The sequence below is a fragment of the Aphis gossypii genome, unplaced genomic scaffold (assembly GCF_020184175.1).
Source record: "Aphis gossypii isolate Hap1 unplaced genomic scaffold, ASM2018417v2 Contig00913, whole genome shotgun sequence".
NCBI classification, from domain to species: Eukaryota; Metazoa; Arthropoda; class Insecta; order Hemiptera; family Aphididae; genus Aphis; species Aphis gossypii.
In genome coordinates, this window is record NW_026083358.1 from 1 (window position 1) to 21,452 (window position 21,452).

Consider the following 21,452-nt stretch of genomic DNA (forward strand, 5'->3'; position numbering starts at 1 on the left):
TTTCAAGTTTCTAGGACTAGTAATTTTTAACTATACCAAAAATCTAAAATTATTTGATGGCAGGTAAATCGTTATATTTTACGAGTAAATTTTGGATTTTGTAAAAATTTAAACTAAGGATAAAATTTTTTAATTGGTCAACGTTCAAGTTCTTTTATAATTATTATAAGCCAAACTTATGGAGAATCTTGTATTAAATTTTCAACTCTTCACTAGGTACTTATACACAAAAATGTTTATAAATTGTAACTACAAAATAATTTGTAAATGTTCATGATGTTGACGAATTTTTGTGAATATTTGAACTTCAAAAGCTAATAAAAAAAATTGTGAGTATGTATTTTAATAATTTTTAAATCATAATAAGACTTAAGTATGAGGAACTTTATTAAAATTTCAAGTAATTTTACTCGGCCAAAAAAATGTTATCGATATTTATTAAAAAAAAAAAAAACTAAATAAAAACAAATAATTCAAATGCCTATAAATAACATTGAAATAAGCGAAGTATTTTGAAAATTCAATCCTATAAAGAAAATGCCAATTTTCATAACTGGGGAAATTTTCAAACATCTACGACTTTTTCCTTTTTGAATAATAACAAATAGGTACTTAAAATCGTTATCCATACGCAATTTCGAAAAAATTTAAAATTCAATCGTTCATAACATTTTTCTTATAATGACGCTTCGAGTTTGCTCTACAGTTATTTGAAGGAAAACGTATGGAAAACTAAATGTGGATTTTTCAATCTTAGATATAAATACATAAGTGATTTTCTAACTATGAATTCTATTTATTTACATAAGCAATTTCTTTAAAAGTATTTACTCTTAAAGGCGCTTTTAAAAATATTTTTTTCCCATTCGAAATTAGTTGATCAACTTTAGGGAAATATTTCCTAATTTCCTCTGATACTCTATGTAATGCATGTGCCACACATGTTACATGCAATATTTTAGAATAAAATACTTGAATACATTTACCCGCCTTCACCATGTATAGTGTGACGTCACTTAGAAAGAGCAATACGTTGTCATGTTTTATTCCATTCGGCCAAATAATGTGAAGTGCTCTATCAAAAAGTTTAGAAATAGTGCTATGGTTGACTTTTTCTAGACATCAGTATAAATAAGAAATTGTTTTTCTGGATGATTTATTTCCAATGTCCCTATGACAACATTTGCAACATAACGCCCTTCTGTGTCTAACCTTCCAGTGATTAGTTTTTGAGTTTAAACCATATAAAAAAAATCAATTATTTGAATACTCTTGGAAAATTCTTACGTTAGACCTCTATAATGCACCGAGGATATTCACTTTGCCATCGGAAATCAAACCTGAAGTTTATAATTGAAGCATTATTTCGACAAGTTATGTTGTACACAGACACAAAAACAAAAAAAAAAACACACATATCATTGTAAAGTCAATACATTCATCACTTCGTTCAGAATTTAAATTCAGTAGCTATTCAATATTTTATTTTTTTATGTTCCTATATTACTTATATACTTGGTAGGTACTTCAGCTAGAATAAATTAGGAGTAGCCACTAGATTTAATAGGTGGAAACGACTAAAAATGTCTGTTTATATGCTAATGGATAAGATAAAAATGTTAAGCCACCCCGACCCCACGGATGTGACCATTTAGCCATGGATGTGACCAAATATCCGCCTATGGCCTTATTAGATTTTTTATAATTATTACCTTACAACATTTTTAAATTTAAAGCTGTAAAATGTATTATCATATTAATAATATTAATGTTATTTACTTGTCAGATATATTATAACAGTTTTTATTATTATCTTGTAAAATGAGCATGTATCCATAACATATATAAATATTTTTTTTTTTTGTAAATTTGTGTTGAAAATGATATTAAATCAAACCAGCCATTTTCCGTTTTCAAAACAATCTGCAGTTTATAAAAAAACATTAAATTTATGATTTTTTTTTCATCTCAGACATCTAAAATGTACAAATTACAAGGTTGAATGAAAATTGCATTGCACCCCACAGGATAATAGATAGTACCTAATCATAATCAGGCATTCCTTATATTAAATAAGGTCTGAAATTTGTTTGTTCCTTTTTTAAAATTATATTTTTAAAACAGATATATAATATATAGACACAAATCATATTTTATATGGGTTCTTACTGTTCTGACTAGGAGTCGGGGATTTATTTACATGTTTTTTCTAAAACAGTCCAAAAAAGAGCTAAGCAATAAGCTACAAGTTTGAATTATGGTCAATAGATCCGAAATATAAAGTTTTATTTTGCAGATTTTTGCATATTTTGTAATTTTTTGATATGCACTGCATGTATTTGTATTTTACGATTTTTTATTACATATGTACATTGTACGGTTTTTAAATGCATAATATGTAATATTTTGCTTATTTAAATTAAAATAACGTATTTGTAATAAATTACTAGTTATATTTATGGTCCATTTTTTTTTCGTTTAATCACATAACTTATTTAATAAAAATATTTTTAATATTAATTTTTAGATTTAAATTACAATATGTTGAAATAACTACAAATAATGAATCATATAAAATATAATTTAATTTTATATAAAAATATAAAAATAATGATAATAAAAGATATTTATTTAATCGATTTTTTTTTTACATAATGTTTATTTTATAGAGTGGTATATATTCTTAAAAAATAAGAGAATAAATGAAATTAATAGTGTATACACGTATTTATGAAGTTTTTAGATTCTTTAAATCTAAATACTCCCTTAGTAAGTCCTAGGCCCTAGTCATAACTCATAATAATATTTATGTTTTATAACCTACGTCCTACACAATTAATTTAATATTGTCGTCTCTAACCGGCATTGACAGCGGTTGTTCATTAATTACAGTATATTATTAGACGCTATAACAATATTGTAATATATTATGATACAAAATGGTGATAATCCCGGTGATAATGTAAAAACAGTCAATAGTTAATTTAATCTAATTGGAGTTTAATTCATTTATATCTATGACAATATGACTAAATATTTATGTTGGAATTAAAAATAGTTATTTTGAATATTTGTAAAATAATGAAGAAATTTTGGGGGAATCCAGACCCCTTAAAGGCTTGGCCATTCTTCAGATACGGTCTTGTACTTATCTATTTTGGAATTTGCAAAGACAAAAGAATATAACAAATATAACAAATTTATTTATTTACATTTAGTTAATACTTAAAAATTGTATAATATGTTTATGAAAAAATCAGATATTGAAAGAGATTTTTTTAATAATTTACCTGAAAAAATGATAGTAAAATAATTACGTTAAAAAATAACATTTATAATCGTCCTCATAATTTATTTAAAACTTTTACTCTTTTAAATTACAATATAGTATATATTTAATTTCATATTCTGAAGCAGGATAATATTATTCGAAAAATTTTAATATAGTATAAAAATCAAATTTAGGACAAATAATTTATTAGTTAATAAATTACTATTAAGGAATAACTTATAAGTACGAATATTATATTAAATTACTTTTTAGTGTAGAGTAGAATAGTGAACTAATATTTTGCAGGGTATACCTATAGTCTTGCATTAGGTACTGCACTCTACTGGCAAAACCTGCAATATTAAACTATCCATCAACTGTTCAACTTTTTGCTAAAACTTCAATTATATAGACATATAAAAAAATTATGCCTATGTATTTTTAATATTTTTATATAAATATAAGAATAACTTATGTGAGATTTTGTATTTAATTTTTAAGAATTTTTACCCTGAGAATATGAAAAATGTATACGAATTTATAATCAGGAGTTTTTTATTGTGTAAGTTGGTTTTTCTTAGAAAGGTTAATGAATTTAAGATGTTTCTAATGCCCAGACATAGTGAAAATAACAAGTATCTACATTGTTATTATTATTATTATTTTTTGAAGTACAATAACATGTCAAAAAGGTTTGGGAATAAATAATTATTTTATGGATGAATACCGAATTCATAAACAACTGGACTTTTTTTCATTAAAGCTTTCCAATAGAATTTTTTCAAATTTTATTGACAACTTATCGTGTAAAAAAAGGAAACTCATCATTGTAAAATCAATATATTCATCACTCCAATCGGAATTTTAAAATCAAATTCATAATAAAATACATATATTAGAAAATATAATTGTGAAAATATTAGAAGTATTATAATATTACGTTTCTTTAAAATTAATTAAAATTTGTATTACTTTATAAATACTAAACAATATTATTTTGATTTTTGATTATTTATATTAAATTAATGCACAATGAATATTTAAAAAATATATCATACGAAAATTATTTCTTTAAAAATTATTAGAAGTCTTATAAATTATACTGTAAAAGTATTCTAGCATAGTATATTAGTGACTCATCAGGACTCAGAGGTGACTCAGAGAAAATTTTATTTAATTTTTCTTCTAAAATATTTAATCATAATCTATCAAAACATATTAAATGTACCTATGTATACGTATACCATTTGATTTTATAATTGTATTATTATAAAAATACTATTTAATTCAAATCAAGAATATCAAATACCATTATTAATTATTTTATCTTTAAACGTTTCTTAAATAAAAATGTTTATCTATTAAAAACAATGAATATGATTGTTATTATATAACTATTTTCTTGTGATTATAAGCTCTAACAAATTGCCCAACATTATAATTGTTTGTATTCTATACATAATACACTTTATAGTTCATATTTTCATACCTATTTATTTCTTTAAAAAATATACTATATTATACGTCTATACCTATATTTTCAATTATTAAAGTGATCTAACAGATATAATACTTTATGATTTTAGTAGTCATAAAAATGGGTGAATATTGATTTTACCGATTTTAGATACCTAAACTTCGCTGGCAACTGTTTATGATATTTACATATTGATTACAATTTGAGCATCATGATAAGTAACATTGGAACTTACTATTAATAGCTGTGAGTCTTTTCATTCATAATTTACGAAAGCTCATCCCTCGATTTTCATATGTACACATGTTTTATGTTTTGAATACAAAAATACAAACTGGCAGTTACATGCATATCAACGGAATAAAATAATTGTCCTGCAAAAAAATAGCAAAAATAGTGCATACATTTAAAGATTATACATACATTCACAAAATGTAAGATTAAATCTTTGACCTATGTTGTAATGAATTAAATATTAATTAAAAATATTAACTTAGTTTAGACTTATTATAGCTTTCTATCATTTTTAAAAAACTCGGTTGGATTAATTATTAATAGGCAATGACATATCCGAGGCCCAAGGGAAGGATTTTATCATTTTTTTTTATAATCTGAAAAATAGGTATTTAGTATAAACATTAAACAGCTGCAGTAGCCGTCGGAATCAATAGAAACCTTTTTCTAAAACAAGTAGTTCCGGCGAAATCAATAAATTCCATTAATTATTAATGATCGGTAACTGAATCTATAAATATAAAAAGAAGTGTACATTTTGAATACATTTTATAACTCAAGATCCACCAAACTGATTTCGATAAAAATTTCAGGGCATATTAAGATTGATATGTAGATGGTTTCTGTGAAGTTTGTATGCTATGCGATTAGTGGTTCCAGAGTTATAGGTTCTTAAGTGCACAACCAATTTATTTTTAAATTTTCGGTAACCATGGTAACAATTTTTTATTATTATTATTTATTTTCCTCGTTTATGTAACAGATGATTCGCTTCTATTGGTCGCAGATAGAAAGCTTATATAGGCTCTCTAGTCGCAGGGGAAGGTTCTTATGTTATACAATTTTAGGAAAATCCACCAGAAAAGTACGGAATCTGGATGTAAAAAAAACAACAACAATGACGTCACTGTCTAGCAAGAAAATAAACTATATTTTTGTTTATTGTAAGGTCGCTATTGGTAAAAATTGAATGTAATAGTTGTAGACCAGTTGTTATATTTTGTCAAAACCATAACAATAAAAAAAGAATTAGCGAAATAAGTCAATGTCCACCGTAAATCTCAAAATCACAGCAATAGACAACATAACAAGTTATACCAAGTTTATTGTTTTACCAATAGACAACAATAAAAATACCACGAGATGGCACGTTATTGTGTTTTATTCACCGTAGGTATTAAAAAAAATTGATATAACTTTGAAACTTAAGGGTTAGAAATTATAAACTTACGTACACATTTCGCGATGTTCGCAATCCACTACGGATGGATTGCCTACCTGATAAAATACTGCTCACATAAATCGGACATAATCATAAGAGAGTCTCACGAGCAACGCCAAGCAGAATCGCTATAATATTATTACTTGACTAACTCACTGACTGATAAATATAGAGCGTGAACAATGATAGGTCAATGCTTGCAATTTACACGGTACATTCATACAATCGTACCACAATTCACAAATTTAGTGTGCAATAAGAAAGCATTTTACAAAATTCGCTTTTTAAAGTGGTGTTTGCACAAATTTTTTGAGAATCAAAATAGTCAATAAAATGTCTTAAGTTTTAAACACCGTTGAACCGAATATTAAATAACAAATTAATCAAATTTCGAATCATATTATAGAGTTGGCATTTTAACGGGAAACAAAGTGCACGGGCTTAGCTCGTTATCTATAATAGGCAGTTAGATTCTATATTTTACCATTGAACGATTATTAGAAACATATTTTTCATATTATCAAATGTTACCTATTAAACAATTAATAAATATTTTGAGTTGGCTCAAAAAAAAAATTACGTAAATTAAAACTATTTTAATACACTTTAGTTTAGGTACAAACTGTGAGTTGTGAATTGTGACCGAAATTATTAAATACTTTTGATTTAAAGTTATAATTATATAAATAGATAAGCAGATTTCTAAAATAAATTATCAACATATTTAACAATAATAATATTTTCGATAACGTTAACATTTTTAAAAAAATCTTAGCAATATATAGTCAATAAAACAAATTAAACATTTATAATCTTCTTTCTGTAACATGATGAGTTGTCATTTATAAATAAACATGATATTTTGAAGTAATTATTCAATTAAATCTAATGAATTTCATATAATAGTGTTGAGCTATTAATAACTCTTATTTATATATACTATATACCTACATCTGGTAGAATTAAATAAACAATTAAAATAATACAGTTATTCGTGGTTAAAACACAACCACCATTTTAGGTATAACAAGTGAGAATAAATGTGCAGTACTTCCAATTCATTGATATTTAAATTTTAAATACTATAGATTTGGTTAACTAGGTCATAACGCACAATTCATTAATACCTAATTGTTATTTCAATATTAATATTTTTACCTATATAATACTGAAATGCAATATTGACAGATATTTTTATCAAAAAAAACAGTAGGTAAATTATTCTATTTATAATCAAAAAAATATATACATATGTTAAAAAAATTATGTATATAATATATTATTATATATAAGTAGTATTTTATGATTTATTAACTGTGCATTTTTAATAATTCTATATTTAATAGTACCTATACGTACCTATATACATACAATATTTAAATACCTAATACCTAATAATATATTTGAAGGAAATAAATCAAAGGACATTGTGAATCCATATAGGTAACTATATATTCTACAATTAGTATAGTGTTCATTAACTATACCACCATTTTTATTGTTATTTGTATTTGTTTGATCATTACGTTGATCAATATTTGGTATACCACAACCTATATCGGCTACATCGTATACCATTTAATAGGCATAGGTACATCATACGTATAATAATATACATATAAATACTACCTATGTATAAAGCAATTAGGAATATAATTCTACATGACCTATAGGTATGCAAGTATTTTTAATTTTTAGTATAGATAATTACAGTCATGATTTGATAACAATATATATGTATAACATTAAAAATATAAAAATTAATTTCGATAAAACATCAACTAAGTATATGGCAAGTAGTAAGTATTGACATTAACACCTACAGCATTGGAGAATCTCAGTGTTATAGATATACAAAACATATTATTATAATAATATAATATGAATAATATAAATATTATAATACGCTGGTAAATACAATTGTGTAAAAAAATTAGAACATATGAACATAACATATACAGTGATGCATTTAGTATAGATTACAGAACACTCCATAGATAGATAATATAAGAAGTATAAATAATCTATAAATCTATTATGATTTTTTATAAGTGTTCAGATTTTTTAACCATTAAATAACGTAATTGTACCTATCTAGCTTAGAATAAAGGATACATGGGTAAAAACTCATAAATACTTCAAAATTTTTAAATTTTTCATTTTACGAACAGTTTAAATAATCAGAATATATTGCAAAAAATGTTTACGATATTTTAATTTTTAAGCAAGTCATGAGTGTTTTATAATTGTACATTTTTTTAATTCGTAATTTGCCACGTATAATAAAATAAATTTAGGTACACGATTGTATTAACATTAGGTTTAGGTATTTATTATCTGTAGTAATATTATTAATTGTATATTAAAAATAAATACAATATAATGAAATCCCTTACCAAAACAATAAAACATTAATGTTAAGGGAGTTGAAAACGGTAATTTTCTGTTTTTGTCTAACACACGTACAATATAGGATTATAATAAACGTGTTATATTTCAAACGTACCGATATATGTAATGCAAAGACTTTGCAGCAAGCCAACAAAGCGATAAGAATTTATAATAACTAAGATTTGAATTCGTCGTCAAGTCATCATCTCGAGATGGATTTTCTTACCTATATTTTTGATTTTAACTTTTCTAAAAATTGAAATATGTTAACTTTTTAATTACTTTTTTAGGATTTTTGGGAATATTAAAAAATTGAGAAAGTTAATCTCAAGTAAACTTGATGACAAATTCAAATGTTTTCAGAATTTTTATCGCTTCGAATTATATGTTGCTTGTGTATTAGAAAAAAAAATAAAATCACCACTTTCAATCTCCTTAATAGTTAATATTAATTATATTTTTGGTTTATGTTATCTATTGTTGTGTTAATTAATTTTAACACGTAGGTATATCCGTATATCGCTAATAATTAGTAATAACAATTATTTTTAGATACAAAATATTGTTGTAAACGTAAAGTTCTGCCAACAATATTATTGTTGTTATTATTTTGTAATCATCATTTAATATCTATAAAAATTCTAAAATAGATAATACTTTCTAATAATAACAACCTTAATCTTTATTTTTAAACAATTTACTATCTTTTATCTTATGCAGTTATACACTTATACCCGAGTACCTGTAACCAGTAAGATATACATATTGTACATATTCATAAGTCACATAGTTGTTCTGCTATTCGACGTGCATGATTACAGGTAACTCGAAGTCAAGGTAAATTTCAAAAGTTCAAAATATACATAACAATAAAATAATATTCTACACTACCATAGTCTATATAGTCACATACTTACATCAACTGTGTTTTGGTTAAATAAGATACTGATTTCTGATTGAGAGGTTGATATTCATATGATTGCGGTATTCTTCCGGGAAATTCTTGGAATATTGTTCTTATCGATTCTTCGAAACGAATTATTATCACTTCTTTGCCAAAGGTAAGTCATAGGTCAATAATAAAATTGTCAACTTGTAATAATTACCGGGACAAGTACACACTCCCGTGTTTACACGACGATAATCGAAAAAACTGTGTAACTGTTGAATCGATTGTAATAATATTATGTAGGTACTTACTGAACGATTGCCGCGAATTTTTTTTTTTTTTAATTAACAATCTTTACAATCTGCAATAATTAATTATCTATAAATATAAGATTAATGGTAATTATTAATAGATGTTGTAGGTATAGCCGTATAGGTGATACACTGATACATCATGAAAACATTATTTGAAAAAGAAAAAGTTCTACCTTCTAAGACGTGGTTTACTGTTTTATATTTTGTATTCTCTAAATACGGCAGCTGCTCTCTTAATAATAATAATAACTTAATAATAATAACAAATGACACGTTGCGTGCCTGTAGCGAAATATAAATTACGTTTTCCATTATTGTAGTTGCTCACTGGGTGGTAAATCGGCTAGAACGAAAAACAAAAACTTTATTGCCGTCTGCAGCTGGTTGTATATTTCTTGGTTCCCGATGTTATACGTCCCTAGTTGTTAATTCGTTATGAGTGCTTGTGAATCGCACACCAAAAGTCAAACTATAATAGGCGATGACCGTGTCTGTGTCGTCACGGGTAATAGGTACCTTCACTAGTCACTACCTACACCTTCGATTTTCGGAACCCCAAAATCATAGAAAAGAGATTAAAATAATAAAATGCCAAGTACGGTAATAATGGTATATATTATTATGGTATCGGCGAGGACCACGATACATAATAATATGACACTGTAACAACTAACAAATCAAATGATGCGGCTAACGATAATTTCGCGTCTGCCGTCTCGGACGCACTGTCACCACCACCCACAATATCGCGGTTGCCTCTTCCACTTCCCACAGTTTCCAGTCGCCGTGTGTACGACTATAATTGTAGTAACTAGCAGACAGCAGTACTAACTACTAGCAGTAGTACTATAGTCTATAGTAGTGTAGTAGGTATTAGTGTATTATATAGTGTCGTGTAACTATTCTGTGCCGACAACCGATATCAATTCGCGCGGTCGTTTCTCGAACTCGCGACATTGTCTGTTTAATATCAATTCTTACCTAAAATAAAGATGAACTTGTTGAATCCGCGATAAATTTATCACTCGTACTTACATAATATAATCTTTACACATCGACACAGCATCCCGTTGCCGATCGAGAAGATAATAATAATATATTACCATGGCCACCCGAGATGAACCGGGAATTGTGGATTTCGTTCTACTGGACGAGATCACAATCGAGAGATTCATGGAAAACCTGATGATAAGGTAAGTGTTGAACGTCCTATGATAAATTTAGTACTGATTAATAAGTGACGAAGATTTCACCCCGCCGAAAGATTTAAGTGAGGAAAAGTGTATTCGTCAGTTACTTACTGATAATAATATACGCTGATGATTATGCCGTTAAATGTTCAAAAACTACCCTCCGCCCACGACCGTGTGTGCCGCATACACCCGCTCGCGCGATTGGTTAGTCCTGTCCAATCGACGCAGTGCCCTTGACCATTTTAAGATAATTTTTGAATTTCCCTCTGAAAGTCTGAACACCCGAACACCGACAGAATCCGCGGATATGACGACTGACTAGATAAGGCTGTCGACTCGATTAATCGTAATAAAGAATATTAGTAATAATACTATATTAATATAATAATTTAATATATAATATATCATTATACATTTGATATCGTAACGCGGCACGGATATTGTATATTGTGTCATTGAATAATTACCACGATGATGTCATACTTACACTGCAATATACATAATATATTATGCGTATTGTGTATACATGCAGCGGTGGAAGTAATACGGTATTATAACTATTAAAATTCCTACGTCGTCGAAGCTTATAAGGTTTACTAATAGAAAAAAATATATATATCTAAGTATGCCTACATAGTACCAGTCTGTATTCATACTGCTCGAGAATTGAGATATGACTAATCAATCCTTGAATATCTTAATTCGTGCGTGTAACGATGAGTACTCTCGTCTCTCGACGGTAATATTTTTATACACTTCACTTGAGACTAATTTTAAATAGTCGTATAATAACAGTATTTACCTCGGTAGTATATTACATATTATTTATTATCATTAGTTTTTCACTGATAATAATTAATTAAAAATAACAATTTAATAGTCTTTTAAAATGTTTTTTAACGAGTTTTTTATTTTTAATCTCCAATACAAATAAACTACCTATTTATTTTAATATATTATGAACTTAATATTTTTTTGAGACAAACAAAATATTATATTTATTTTAAATGTTTATATTCTTGTCATACCTAGATGCTTAATATGTTTTAAAAATTTTCACTGCTAAAAAATATAATATAGTCAACCATTTTTTAATGTATAATTATTTTTGACTTTATTAGGTAGTTGGAGAATTTATTGCATTTTTAACATTTATTTGTATACTTAAACAATAAACATAAAAATTATTCAATTATTCTGAAAAATTTAGATAAATATATCATATTACATCTATTATTTTGTTATGTTGTTATGGATATTGTTATAATTTGTAACAGTGCATTCTTCTCTAAATACCTAGGTACTTACACCTACTTTTATTTTAAATTAATTAGATTAAAATATTGATGATAAGATAAAATTAGCTTTCAATAATTTATAATTTTATGAATCTGATTATTCTATTTTTAAACATCACATACTTTCATATTTTTACTAGATATTTATTATCTGTTTGAAGGAACAATAAGCAAATTGGATTAACATACTATAATCCTTTTACACAAAAGTATCTATTTCTAAAAATAATAATTTTAAATTACATTTGTAGGTAATTAAGTGTCCCTTAGTCCCTTTTTAAAGAAAAAATAAAATTATATAATATATACCTAATTATAACAAGTATACTGAATATAGTAAATTTAATTTATATAATCCTATTTTCTTGTTTATAATATTTATATATATTTTTATAAATGTAGGTATAATATTTAAAAACAACACTAATCCAAGACTTATATTACATTATCCTTTCTAAGGGTACTAATCAATACATAAATAGTTTAATGGAAATAATTTCTAAACAACAAAAATAAAATATAAAACTATTTAACTTAATTCAATACCTAAATGTATGTCTTAGGTTTGAAATTGTGATAAGCTTATGATTGAAAACTATTTAATAATATACTCAATACTCATTGTGAAATTAATTATTATAATTTTATTTTATTGGGATCAATAGACTACTGTTTATGAGTATATATTTTTTCTTTTCAGATTAAGATAATTATTATTTTCTCTACATTAAACAATTTCTAAATTGAATAAAGTTTACAAGATAAATTAAATAAGGTCATTTAAATTAAAAAAATAACCTAGTTGTAAACTCCAACAAGATTCAGCACTATTTATAAGAATTAGTGCTTAACCCGAAAACAAATAATTATATTTAAAATGAAATATTATACATACATTTATTTATATGGCTAAATAAGCCGTTATGTGGTCTATTGAAATATCAGATTAAACATATTCTAATGTTTAATTTGATATAATATATCCTCTTGGCAGTCAATGTCAACAACTGGTTTTTTTTCTTACTTTTCTAACTATATGCTATGCCCATATTAGAACAATCGTCTGCAATGAAAGCTAATCAAAATATTTTATACATTTCTACCATTTACACTATCTCTAAACAACTATGAATTGAGTGTATCTAAAGCTAATTTCTATTTTCAAATGGATTGTTATATGAACATTTATAAATTTATGAGTTTCATACACATTCCTTACTTATTAAACTTTAAACTATATTATACTTATCTATTAATATATAAATATATTTTTATTATTTTATTTCCATAGGTACTTAACTGTTTGTTATTTAAGCAGTTATATATTCAATATTGTATAAATAGGTACATCATATTATAATATTGTAATATAGTATACATATAATATATATAATATATATGTATTTTTCATAAAATATGTTTATGTATTAAACAAAACAAATAAATATGCTATATTATGTATATTGTATAAGTAAATTAATTAAAAAAATATAGATAGGTAATTTCTGCATTCCTGGTTATTAACATAATATTTATTTCTATTCTTAAATAAAAAAATTATCTTATATTTTTTTATTTAGTTTAGTTTATTAATTAAAAACTAATTATTAATTATTAAAGTGTTAAAGAATGTATTACACATTCATATTTTTATATAAAGGTTCAACAATAGTACCTAATCTGGAATACATTTGAATAAGAACCTAATGATGTTTTGTTAATACATTTTTTTTAGTCTTCAAACATAAAAATTCTAAATAGTTTTCTTTTACTTCATCTAATTATTTTTGGTAATAAAAATAAAATTACTTAAACTTATTACATAATGTCATAATGCATGACATTTATTATATCTACCTATTTATTTTATATGGATAATTTCTAAAAGTTAATTAAAAAAAAAAAACAAATATTGATATATTAGCTTGACAAAAGCTACAAAATCTTTTTAAAAAGGGCCTTATAGGTACCTATATTCTTATATATTATTTAGAAACAAATGCTTTTTTACAATTTTGGATAATGAAGGCTTAAAAAAATGTAATTGTAGTTAGATTGTTTTTTAGAATAGAATTTCTTTATAAACACTAACACTAATACTTTTTAAACGTGTCCACCAACACTGTTGGATTTCATTAAAAAAATTAATAAATCTTCAACATTTAAACCTTGATTATTTGACATAGACAATTAATTATTTTTTTGTAGCTACCACTAATAAACAATTGTTATATTATTTTAAAGATCTTGTAATCTACTTGATAAAGTATTGTAGGATTTTCCCAACAAACCAATTCCCAGCAATATGTTAAGGTGTTAAGGTAATTTATGATTTTGTACAAAGTTTTATATTAGCACGTTAACTGTATATCATATTTGAATATATATGTTGAGAAGGAAAAATTGGGACTTAAAAAAAAAAATTGAAAATTAAAAAGTTAAAATATCCAATGTACGGCTTACACATTTATATGAAATAATACTTGTAGGAGATGCTAACAAAAATTCCAATAGCTTAATAAATTATAACACTGATCAATTTGTAGTGAATTTAAAAACAAGGTAGATGACGCCAAATAGCATATTTGGCATCATCTGCAATGAAAATGTTAAATTACTTTGTATCCTAAGTATAATTTGGATTAGTGATCTTATAATATTTTTAATAAAATAGTAGATGGAAAAATCACAAAAATTTTTCTTTTCATACCAAATTTCAGATTTTTTGGTTGAAAATAACCATTATGAAAAATTGATTTGTTGGCAGTCGTACATTGTTTGTATATATTTTTTGTTAATGTATTGTTGGATAGACTTACTTAAATCATTTTGTTTTATTAAAAAATTGTCTTGAAATAATATTAATACATTGTTAAATTGAAGTAGTTGTAGAATTAAACCTATAGATAGTCACAATAATTAACAAGTACTAAACATTAGCTTCTGTACTATATATTAGCTCATCATTCATGTAGAAACCTTAAAAAAAAAAAACGAAGTTGTATGATAGCTAAATACATTTTTTAATTTTTTTTTTTTTTTTTGAAATAAGGAAGGCCACACTTTGTTAGTTCAAATTTATTTTCTTATCTGGGTACCTTCTTAGTTTAATACAATCTCATTGTGGAACCAACCCTGGCATAAAATCTAATGTTAGCTCATCTTTAAAATTATGTTTTTTATTTTAATTTAAATATCTTATAACAAAAAAATTATTTATTTTTTATGCTTATTAACTGTTTGATTCCTTACCTAATATATGTATGTTTTTCTTATTAGATTTAATGCTGGTTTTATATATACCTATATTGGCGAAGTCTGTATTTCTGTAAATCCATATCGCACTTTAAACATTTATGGTCAAGACTACATAAATCAATATAAAGGTAATATTTTTTAATTCTAACATTATTTATGAAGATTCATTAAGTCTATGCATTGTTTTTGTCAATTTGTAATTAAACTTCTACACTTTGTATGTTTTGCATGAAGGACGAGAGATTTTTGAGAATCCTGCACATATATTTGCAATTGCTGACTCTGCACACCGTAGCATGAAAATGCACAGACAAGATTCTTGTATTGTTATTAGTGGTGAATCAGGAAGTGGTAAAACTGAAGCATCTAAGATTATAATGAAATATATTGCTGCAGTCACTAACTTGACTGGTCAACAAGAAGTAGAACGGTACACTACATCTCTTGTTTAGAAATACTATATTTAATTTAAATGTTATTATCTAATATTTTTCAGGGTAAAGAACATTTTGATTCAATCAAATATAATTTTAGAGACATTTGGAAATGCTAAAACCAACAGAAATGATAACTCCTCTAGATTTGGAAAATATATGGATATTAATTTTGATTTTAAAGGAGATCCAATTGGTGGACGAGTAATTAATTATTTACTTGAAAAATCTCGTGTTATACAACAACAACTAGGTGAACGTAATTTCCATAGCTTTTACCAGGTAGGTAATAAAATTAAAACAATCTAAGAATTTTTTGTAATAATATAACTTATATTATTTAGGCATTAGGAAATACAACACATAAAGAAGCTAGCAATTTAGGGTTGAATCCAGATCCCCAACATTATTTTTATACACGACAAGGGAAATCTACAATCACACCAGCTGATAAATCTGATTTTCAAGCTACCTTAAGTGCTTGTAAGACACTTGGATTTTCAGCGACTGATATTAAAACAATTTGGAAAATTGTTGCTGCTATTTTACAATTAGTAAATAGATTTTGAAATTGCCAATAATAATAATTTAACAAATTATTGCTGCATTCTTTTAGGGAAACGTAACATTTTCAACCAATGATGATGATAGTATTACTGTGACTAATTTTCATAATAATCCAGTTGAACAAGTATCTAAGCTGTTAGAGGTTGATACTAAAGATCTTCTAACTGCTTTAAGTAAGCGTATAATTGCAGCCAATGGAGAACTATTGCAAAAAGCTCACACTTTATCACAGGCTGAAGTTGGAAGAGATGCATTAGCAAAAGTACTACTACAAATATTAGTTTTTATATTCTAAAAATATTATTTTAATTTTATTATTATTGTAGGCAATTTATGATCGGTTGTTCACTTGGATAGTAAGCAAGGTCAATGAAGCATTAATACCATATATTGAAAATGATAAGTACAAAGGAGGAACTGTAATTGGAGTATTAGACATTTATGGATTTGAAGTGTTTGAACAAAATAGCTTTGAACAATTTTGTATTAATTACTGCAATGAAAAACTCCAACAAGTATTCATAGGTATTTTTGATTAAGAATCATTAATTTTTTTATTTTATTATTATTTATTCCTAATGAAAAAAAAAATTATATATATTAGTAAGTACATTGAATGTGTTAATATGTTTTATATTTATTATTTTATCAAAAGATTTGGTACTGCGTCAAGAACAAGAAGAATACAAAAAAGAGGGCATAGCTTGGCAAGAAGTAAAATATTTTAACAACCAAGTAATTTGTGATCTTGTGGAAAAGCCACATCAAGGCGTGATTGCAATTATGGATGAAGCTTGTCTGAATGTAGGAAAAGTGAATGACGAAGTATGTTGATTAATAAAAATAAATATTTATTTGAATAATTAATTTACATTTACTTATTTAGATGTTATTAGAAGCCATGGATTCAAAACTTTCTAACCATAAACACTATTCTAGTAGGCAGGTGAAAACATTAGACAAAGATTTAAAACATAAGACTCAATTTAAAATTTTGTAAGTTATACATAATTTTAATAAATATAAAAAAATGTATTTTAATTATTATTATTAATATTTCAAGACATTATGCTGGTGATGTAGTGTATAATATTTATGGTTTTTTGGAAAAAAATAAAGATACATTATTTCAAGATTTTAAAAGACTGCTTTACTCTTCAAAAAACCCAATTATTAGAGATATGTGGCCTGAAGGAGCCTTAGATATAAAATCTGTAAGTATAATTAATCATATAATAGATTCTGTGGTAAAACTACAAAAATTTGCTTCTGTAATTTGTTCATATTGTGTGCCTTATAATTTTAATTTTATTATTTTCCATAGACAACAAAAAGGCCAGTAACTGCTGGAAGTGCGTTTAAAACATCAATGATTGCTTTGGTTAAAACATTAAATAGTAAAATGCCATATTATGTAAGATGTATAAAACCAAATGAAAACAAAGCTCCTGTTGGAATAGACTATAAAAGAGTAGTTCATCAAGTTTCTTATTTGGGTCTATTAGAAAATGTCAGAGTAAGAAGAGCTGGATTTGCTCATAGACAGCCTTATAATAGGTTCCTTAAAAGGCAAGTAATTTTATACATTATATACACCAAACAAACGTAAATAAAACTTTATAATGTTGTATTTTTAGATATAAAATGATAAGTGGTTTTACATGGCCTAATTATAAATGTAGTGACAAAGAAGCCACCAGAGCATTAATAGATGAAAATCATTTTTCAAATGATGTTAAATATGGGATAACAAAATTATTTATTAGGTCGCCTCAAACATTATTTGCCTTGGAAAAGGTATGTAAAATAACAAGATACTTACAATAAAATACATTATTTATTTGATGAATTTTTTTAGATGAGAGCAGAGTTAATTCCAGCTATTGTTGTATTATTGCAAAAACAGTGGCGAGGTGCTATTTGCCGAGCTAAATTCCGCAAAATGAAAGCTGCCTATTTTATAATTAAGTTTTATCGGCGTCATAAAATTCGTACTTACCTTAAATCTGTGCTAGCAGCTCATAGGTTAACTAACAATATTATTTTTAATATATCTTGTAGTCATAATTAATCGATGAATCAATGTATGTTTTATAGAACTTGTGAAAATAATGTGCACCATAGGGAATCAATAATTTGGCCACATACAAATTTTGCTGTTCGTCAATTGGAACCTTCATTAAGGTATATATATAAACGATGGAAAGCATACAAACTGTTGAGCCCCTATCCTAGAAGTGAATGGCCACAGTTGCGATGCAAAGTATATGCTGCATCTTTATTATGGGGAAAACGACCAAGTTGGGGTGCAAAACGTATGTGGAGAGGTGATTATCTTTCATCGCCTACAGAAAATCCAGAAAATGCTAATTATACAGTTGCATTGAATAACCTTAAGAACTCTGATCGATTTAATCAGGTATATTGACATAATAATTTGATTTATTAGTTGATTTCTATTATAATATTAATTTTATGAACAAAATAATTAGGTTTTGTTTTCGAGTTTTATTTATAAAATGAACCGTTATAATAAATGTGCGGATCGTGCAATATTAATAACTGATTGGGCAGTTTACAAGTTAGACATAAAAAACTTCAAACCAATGAAAAAAGGAATGCCTATACAAGAAGTAAAAATGTTGTAATAGAAAAATTATTATAGACATATAATTTATAAACTTTTATTGTTAGGTTACTGGAATGAGTGTAAGTCCAGGACAAGATCAATTGGTTGTAATTCATTCTAACAGGGGTAATGATTTTGTAGTTACTTTAAAACCAACAGCTGACGTTAATGAAGACAGAATTGGTGAACTTTTAGGAGTTATCAGCACCAGATATTTTCAGTAAGAATATGATACCTAATATAGTGTACTTAATTTGTATTACAATAAAAAAAATAGTATAAATATTTTATTTTTAAGATTACAATAAATCGTATAATTTATTTTAAAAAATTGTATTGTTTTAGATTAAGAAATTCTGAGTTACCAGTGAATGTGTCCAATAAATTCAATTGTATGTTGGGAAAAAAATCTCGAATGCTTCGAGTTGAAGTCAATCCACAAACATCAACTGCAAGTTTTAGAAAAGATGATAATGGTGGTATTGTTTACATCATACCACCAAACGTTGCAGTTCACCCATTTATAAAGGCGTGAATTCCATCAATATTTTATTTTGAATTACTACTCCATTTTATGAAAAAATAATTGAGTACAAAGTTAAAAATGAAAAATATTATTTGTTTTTGGTAATTAACTCAAGGGCATTATAGTTTTAATAACCATTGGGTACATCTAAACTTTGAACACTTCACTTATAAATTTATTTTAAGAGGTTATTCTCATGTTATTTTAAAAATAAACTAACAGGGTGAATTTAATTTAATTATTATTTTAAATTATTGATTAACAATGTTGCCATTGGAAGTTTGTGCCTTATATTAATTGATTAAACTGTGATTTCTAACTAGTTCATTTATATACTTCTTTATTTTTTGTAAGTGTAATTATACTATAAGTACTGTTTGATTTTTATATTTTTAATTTTCATCACATTATTGTATCTTAATTATTTATTAATTCCGATTGTTTTTAGGAAACTATTTAATTATGTATTATGTTTGTGTATTTGTATAATTTTATATTTTATTATTTTATTTAATTAATTCTTTAAAAAAAAAAAAAAAAATATTGTTAGTTATAAGTAATAACTAAGAAAATATAATGTATATTTTATTTAATTGTATGTATTAAGAAGACCTATACATAATATATTTTATTTTGTATTTACAATAACATTTTCAATTTAGTTTTCAAGCATATTATCCAGAAATAATACTATCAAAGAATTATCTGAGAATTTCTTTAAAATAATTATATTTATAGGTATAGTTAAATTAAAGAAATTTAATATAAATAATTTTTATTTCAATGTAATAAATAAACCTTGTTTTGTGTAACATATCTGTTAAATTCTTGTAATCTATACTATATAGTTCCCAGTTTAATGTATTGTTGTTTGTACAAGTAATTACTTAATTACTAATTTTACACTCATTATGTATAAGTATAACAATTTATTTTGATTTATGTTTTTTTCTTTAAGTATTATTATTTTATGTTAGTGTAAGAATTAAATTTGCTTATTTTATATGAAATATGTTTTTTTATTAGTATTTTTAATTTTTAATCAACTTTATTTATTTGATTGTTTAATTATTTATAACAGTAGTTCTCAACCTGGATGACATGTCACCGGTGAACAGGTTACTATACCAACCAGTTGCTATAAACAATCACCGTGTCAACTGGTAACATTCTCGGTGTTGCACAAATTAACAGAATAACCCCCAACCATAAGACATATACATGTCCAAAGGTTGAGAATTACTAGTTTATAACATAATTTTAAAATAATGTTATATTTAAATTGAACATATCTCAAAAAAAATTAAAAGTTTTCTTTTTTTTTTCTACTATAAAATATTTTAAAATTGTGTAGCATTAAGATCCATCTATGTATGTTTATATATATATATTACTATGTTTTATTATGACTTATATTATTCCTTTTCATTACAAAGAATTTACAATGTACAAAAAATATTATACATTGTTTTGGTTGTTTAAAAGATTTAAAGAGTGTTGTCAAGTTTTGAACAACTTATTGAATTCTCATTTTTTAGTAGCTTAGATCAATTTAAAATTAAGTTGGCAATAGTTCAGTCAAATATTATATTTTAGGGAACGTTATAAAACCTATAGTAATAAAATTACGGGTAATTAATTTGGGAAAATTAAGTCAAAATAAATGTCGTTTATAAATAATAATATGTAAAATCAATAGCAGATAACACATAAGAAATCCAGTCGTTATCGAATTGAAATCGATCAACA

General features: G+C 25.3%; 1 protein-coding gene and 1 long non-coding RNA gene across 4 annotated transcripts; one reads left to right on the plus strand and one right to left on the minus strand.

The window, feature by feature from the left end:
- Positions 1–2,730: 2,730 nt before the first annotated feature.
- On the minus strand, positions 2,731–11,514 carry LOC126555565 (uncharacterized). The gene is made up of 7 exons (XR_007606866.1): positions 11,100–11,514; positions 10,834–11,007; positions 9,972–10,779; positions 9,513–9,845; positions 4,984–5,122; positions 3,538–3,624; positions 2,731–3,152 (listed from the first exon to the last, which is right to left on the minus strand). It is a non-coding gene; the product is annotated as an uncharacterized LOC126555565 (long non-coding RNA).
- On the plus strand, positions 10,844–21,106 carry LOC126555563 (unconventional myosin ID-like). Of its 3 annotated transcripts, XM_050210466.1 has the most exons (17): positions 10,844–10,991; positions 15,569–15,675; positions 15,782–15,977; positions 16,044–16,263; positions 16,326–16,535; positions 16,598–16,810; positions 16,875–17,073; positions 17,204–17,373; positions 17,435–17,544; positions 17,612–17,762; positions 17,873–18,117; positions 18,186–18,345; positions 18,407–18,573; positions 18,646–18,967; positions 19,041–19,181; positions 19,243–19,397; positions 19,523–21,106. In XM_050210466.1, the coding sequence occupies exons 1-17, from the start codon at positions 10,903–10,905 to the stop codon at positions 19,710–19,712; spliced, it is 3,045 nt and encodes a 1,014-aa protein (XP_050066423.1). In that variant the 5' UTR covers positions 10,844–10,902; the 3' UTR covers positions 19,713–21,106. The 3 variants fall into 3 exon arrangements, with proteins under 3 accessions (XP_050066423.1, XP_050066424.1, XP_050066425.1); XM_050210467.1 differs by lacking the exon at positions 19,523–21,106 and having other exon boundaries at positions 19,041–19,189; positions 19,243–19,391; XM_050210468.1 differs by lacking the exons at positions 10,844–10,991; positions 15,782–15,977.
- Positions 21,107–21,452: the final 346 nt, after the last annotated feature.